This window comes from Otolemur garnettii, unplaced genomic scaffold (genome assembly GCF_000181295.1).
Source record: "Otolemur garnettii isolate 467f Iridium unplaced genomic scaffold, OtoGar3 scaffold00179, whole genome shotgun sequence".
NCBI classification, from domain to species: domain Eukaryota; kingdom Metazoa; phylum Chordata; class Mammalia; order Primates; family Galagidae; genus Otolemur; species Otolemur garnettii.
This window is the reverse complement of record NW_003852574.1, coordinates 1,121,024-1,125,888: the sequence shown is the minus strand read 5'-3', so window position 1 is coordinate 1,125,888 and position 4,865 is coordinate 1,121,024. Positions and strand designations below refer to the sequence as shown.

At 49.3% G+C, this 4,865-nt stretch overlaps 1 protein-coding gene and 1 pseudogene across 1 annotated transcript in view; one reads left to right on the top strand and one right to left on the bottom strand.

The window, feature by feature from the left end:
* LOC111728689 overlaps nucleotides 1-968 on the bottom strand; it is a 7,536-nt pseudogene extending 6,568 nt beyond the window's left edge.
* LOC100944354 (mitochondrial carnitine/acylcarnitine carrier protein) overlaps nucleotides 803-4,865 on the top strand; it is a 20,830-nt gene continuing 16,767 nt past the window's right edge. The window contains exon 1 of the mRNA XM_023519517.1: nucleotides 803-1,089. Within this exon, the coding sequence (XP_023375285.1) occupies nucleotides 967-1,089 (123 nt within the window). The 5' untranslated portion in view covers nucleotides 803-966. The remainder of the gene's footprint in view (nucleotides 1,090-4,865) is intronic.

Here is a 4,865-nt window from a genome sequence, read left to right as displayed (position 1 = left end):
CCGCCACCTTAGGTGTACGTGGCTGGCGCCTTAGCCAGTTGAGCTATAGGCGCCGAGCCCAGCCAAAGAATCTTTAAACCTATCTACAATTTTACAGAATCCTGCTTTGAGATGTTCCACCTTTTAGGTCAAATCGATGTATACCTTCCACATATTGATTTATTACTTTTACCTGTAATTCCTGTCTCCCTGAAATTTATAAAACCAAACTGTAACCCCCCACAACGAGTCCATTTGCTCAGGACTTTTTGGGTGTGACTCTGGGTCATGGTCCTCAAATTTGGCTCAGAATAAACCTTTTAAATTATTTTAGAGTGTGGCTTCTTTTCCTTAAACATCTCCATAACTTCTCTATCCTCATCAGCATTTCTTCTCCCTCTTTTAGTGGTTTCCCATGACCCCCACAATGGTTTTTGCATTTTCTTTTCCCTCTGCCTGGAAGGTTCCTTACCCTTGTATCTATGAACAGAACTCACTTCCTCACCTCTCAGGTCTTCTAATCACCTTCTCAGTAAAACCCTCCAATTCAATTAAAGTTTCAAATTACTTTTCCCGCAGATGCCCTAAACACCCTTCCTGGGTTTATTTTTCTCCACAAATAAGAGAAGGGAGTTCGGCACATACTAGTGAGCAGCCTACTTCAGTGGAGTAAGCGGACGTATTCGAGACCAAAGAGGGAAACACTTAAGTCCCGAGAGGCTTCGGAGAAGTTTAAGTCCACCCGCTCACCCTGCTTAAACGAGCCCAGACCGCTCTACAACCAGCCACGCCCATGTAGGCGGGGCCGAGGCCGGAAGCAGCCTTGGGCGGAAGCCCGGCGGGCCTCCTGGGCCCTCCTCCCGACCTGCCCCTGGCGCCCCGCCCACCCGAAAGTGGGTGAAAGGTCGGCGGCGCCGGCACTGCTGCTGGGGCTGCGGAGCTAAGACCGCCAGCGAACTGACAAACTGACTGACAGACGGACTGATCATGGCAGACCAGCCTAAGCGCATCAGCCCGCTCAAGAACCTGCTTGCCGGTGGCTTTGGCGGAGTGTGCCTGGTGTTCGTGGGCCACCCTCTGGACACGGTCAAGGTGCGAGGAGGCGGGGGAGTGAGCTTGGGGAGGAGGCCCGGGCAGGGCGTGGAAAGCAGGACAATCCACGAGATATGTCCCTGGGACAGAAGTGGGGCTTATGTGAACTTCCGTGAGACGTCTTAGGGAATCTCTTTCAAGGGTCAAGGGGAGCAGTTGTGCCTTGTGCCCCAAAGAACCAGATGGCACAAAGTGAACAGCCTCTAACCTATGATTTAAATTCTCCGTCCAGCAGTCTCTCCTGACCCTGCACCACTTCTCTGGGCATGCGAAAGAAAAAGCGTTTCCCCAAAGCTCTGATTTTTGCTAACCTTAACATTATCATCAAGGTTCAAACAGATGCCCTGTAAAGCCCATCCCAGGAAGACAGCTAAAGATAAACGTAAGGTTATGCTGGAGAAGTCATTTGACCACTCCCTTGGGGCCAGAGTGCTCCATCACCATCTCTTATCTTTCTGGGACCCAAAGAGACTTGACCTTAGCCATCTTCAGCCTGTCACACTAAGGCAGCCTGCATAGCCTCCTGGGAAAGGCATCCCTGTGAGAAGCAATGCTGTCCTCAGTGATTGAGCCCCTTCCAAGTGAACAGCTTTGCCCAAGGCCAGGTGGATTCTTACAACTCCTATGGTCAAACTGAGGGCCTTGGAGAAATGAAAGTCTTCAGGGCTTGCGCCCTGGGCTTCCTTATGTCACACCTCCACTCTTTCCCTTCCAATACTGCTTGGACACTAAAAGTCTATGCCCTGTGATTTAGCATTTGAAGCGTCATTCTAGTTTTCTTTCTTTCTTTCTTTTTGAGACAGAATCTCACTTTGTTGACTTCAGTAGAGTGCAGTGATGTCACAGCTTGCAGCAACCTCAAACTCTTGGGCTTAAGTGATTCTCTGGCCTCGGCCTCCTAAGTAGTCCTCGCCTGGGACTATAGGCGCCTGTCACAACACCTGGCTATTTTTTTTTTTTTTTGAGACAAGAGTCTCACTATGTTGCCCTTGGTAGAGTGCCGTGGCTTCAGCTCACAGCAATCTCCAACTCTTGGGCTTAAGCTTTCTTTTGCCTCAGCCTCCCCCCCAAAAATAAGAGAGAGAAGCTTTCCTAAGGTAGAGTTCATACCGGGGTCATTCTATAGCAAGATCAGGATTAAAGCAGCTAGGCTGGCCTCTTACTGTTGGTCCACACCGGCAGAGATCTTGTTGGTTCTAGGCATTTGAGGCTTCTCTTTGTTATTTATTTATTTATTTATTTTTAGAGATAGAATCTCACTTATCGCCCTTGGTAGAGTGCTGTGGCATCACAGCTCATAGTAACCTCCAACTCCTGGGCTTAGGCCATTCTCTTGCCTTAGCCTCCTGAGTAGCAGGGAATACAGGCACCCGCCAGAACCCCCAGCTATTTTTTTGTTGCAGCTTGGCTGGGGCTGGGATCGAACCCACTACCCTTGGTATATGGGGCTGGCACCCTACCCACTGAGCCATAGGCACTGCCCTTGAGGCTTCTCTTTAAAAAAAACTGAAACCGGCTTGGCGCCTGTGGCTCGGACGGCTGGGGCGCCAGCCACATACACCTAGGGTGGCAGGTTTGAATCCCCAGCCCGGGCCTGCCAGGCAACAATGATGGCTGCAACCAAAAAAAAGATGGCCGGGCGTTGTGGTGGGCGCCTGTGGTCCCAGCTGCTTGGGAGGCTGAGGCAGGAGACTCACTTGAGCCCGGGAGTTGGAGGTTGCTGTGAGACATGGTGCCATGGCACTTACCCAGGGGGATGGCTTGAGGCGCCGTCTCAAAAAAAAAAAAAAAACTGAAACCTGGGACTTGGTGCACGTGGCTTAAGCGGCTAAGGCACCAGCCACATACATCTGAGCTGGCGGGTTTGGATCCAGCCCGGCCCGCCAAACAACAATGACAGCTGCAACTGAAAAGTAGCTGGATCGCGTTTGTGGTGGGTGCCTATAGTCCCAGCTACTTGGGAGGCGGAGGCAGGAGAATCACTTGAGCCCAGGAGTTGGAGGTTACTGTGAACTGTGATGCCAAAGCATTCTACCCAGGGCTACAGCTTGAGGCTCTGTCTCAAAAAAAAAAAAAAAAAAAAAGGCTCGGTACCTGTGGCACAGTGGTTATGGCGTCAGCTAAAGCAACAATGACAACTGCAACAACAACAACAAAAACAAATAAAAATAGCAGGCCTGTGGCAACACCTGTAGTCCCAGCTAGTCCAGAGGCTGAGGCAAGAGAATCACTTAAGTAAGCCCAAGAGTTTGAGGTTGTTGTGAGCTGTAATGCCACGGCACTCTACTGAGGGTGACATAGTGAGACTGTCTCAAAAAAAAAAAAAGAAAAAAAGAAAAGAAAAAAGAAAACTAATACCTTTATTTGTTGCCATATATAAGTGTTGCTTCTACCTTCATATCTTCTTATCTTTAGTGTCACTCCTTTTTTTTTTTTTCTTTTTTAAGCCAGAGTCCCACTCTATGCTCTGAGGAGAGTGCAATGGTGTCATAGCTCACTGCAACCTCAGACCCAGGCTGTGGGCATCCTGCTGCCTTAGCCTCTGGAAGTCGCTGGGATTACAGGTGCTCGCCTTGGTGCCCAGCTGTGTTATTTGCTTATTTATTTATTTTTTTATTTTGAGACAGAGTTTCACTATGTTACCTTTGGTATTAGTCAGAAATTTTGATCCATTTCTCTTTCTTTACTAATTAGAGGAAGTTGTCCCTGACCATGGAGGATCTGAAGGTCAATATAAGGGATTTTGGAAGTTAAGCAGTGGTAGCCATTGGGCATTTCTTTTTTCTTTTTCTTTTTTTGAGGCAGAATCTCACTTGGTCACCCTTAGTACAGTGCCGTGGCATCTAAGCTCACAGCAACTTCAAACTCTTGGGTTCAAGTGATCTTGCCTCAGCCTCCCAAGTAGCTGAGACTATAGGTGCCTGCCACAACACCCGGCTATTTTTTAAAGAGGAGCTCTTGCTCTGGCTCAAGGTAGTCTGGAACCTGTGAGCTCAGGCAATCCACCCACCTGGCCTCCCAAGTTCTGGGATTACTGGTGTGAGCCACCTCACCTGGCCACTGTGTCTGGGCATTCTATTGTATCCCTTAAACCTCTCAGATGGGCATGTCACATTTGTTTAGAGACTTACTTCCTTGGCATTGCATATAAGTTCCTAACAAATACAAGAATGAAATACCTGTAATACCAACACTTTAGGAAGGTGGATCAGTTTTTTTTTTTTTTTGAGTCAGGAGCCTCAAGCTGTCCCCCTGGGTAGAGCGCCGTGGCATCACAGCTCACAGCAACCTCCAACTCCTGGGCTCAAGCAAGTCTCGTGCCTCAGCCTCCCGAGTAGCTGAGACCACAGGCGCCCGCCACAACGCCCAGCTATTTTTTGGTTGCAGCCGTCATTGTTGTTTGGTGGGCCCGGGCTGGATTCAAACCTGCCACCTTGGGTGTATGTGGCTGGCGCCTTAGCCACTTGAGCCACAGGTGCCAAGCCTTGTTTTGTTTCTGAGACAGAGTCTCACTCTTTTGCCCTTCGTAGAGTGCTGTGACATCATCAGAGCTGATAGCAATCTCAAACTCTGGGGCTCAAAGGATCCTCCTGCCTCAGCCTCCCAAGTAGCTGGGACTACCAGGCACCTATTGCAACGCCTGGCTATTTTATTTTTTTGTTGTTGTTGTTTGGCAGGCCCGGGCCAGGCTCCAAACTGCCAGCCCCAGTTTATGTGGCTAGCACCCTAGCCTCTGAGCTATAGGCCCTGGGATTATAGCGCCCAGCCTATGATAGGCAGAGTTGTTTTTTTTT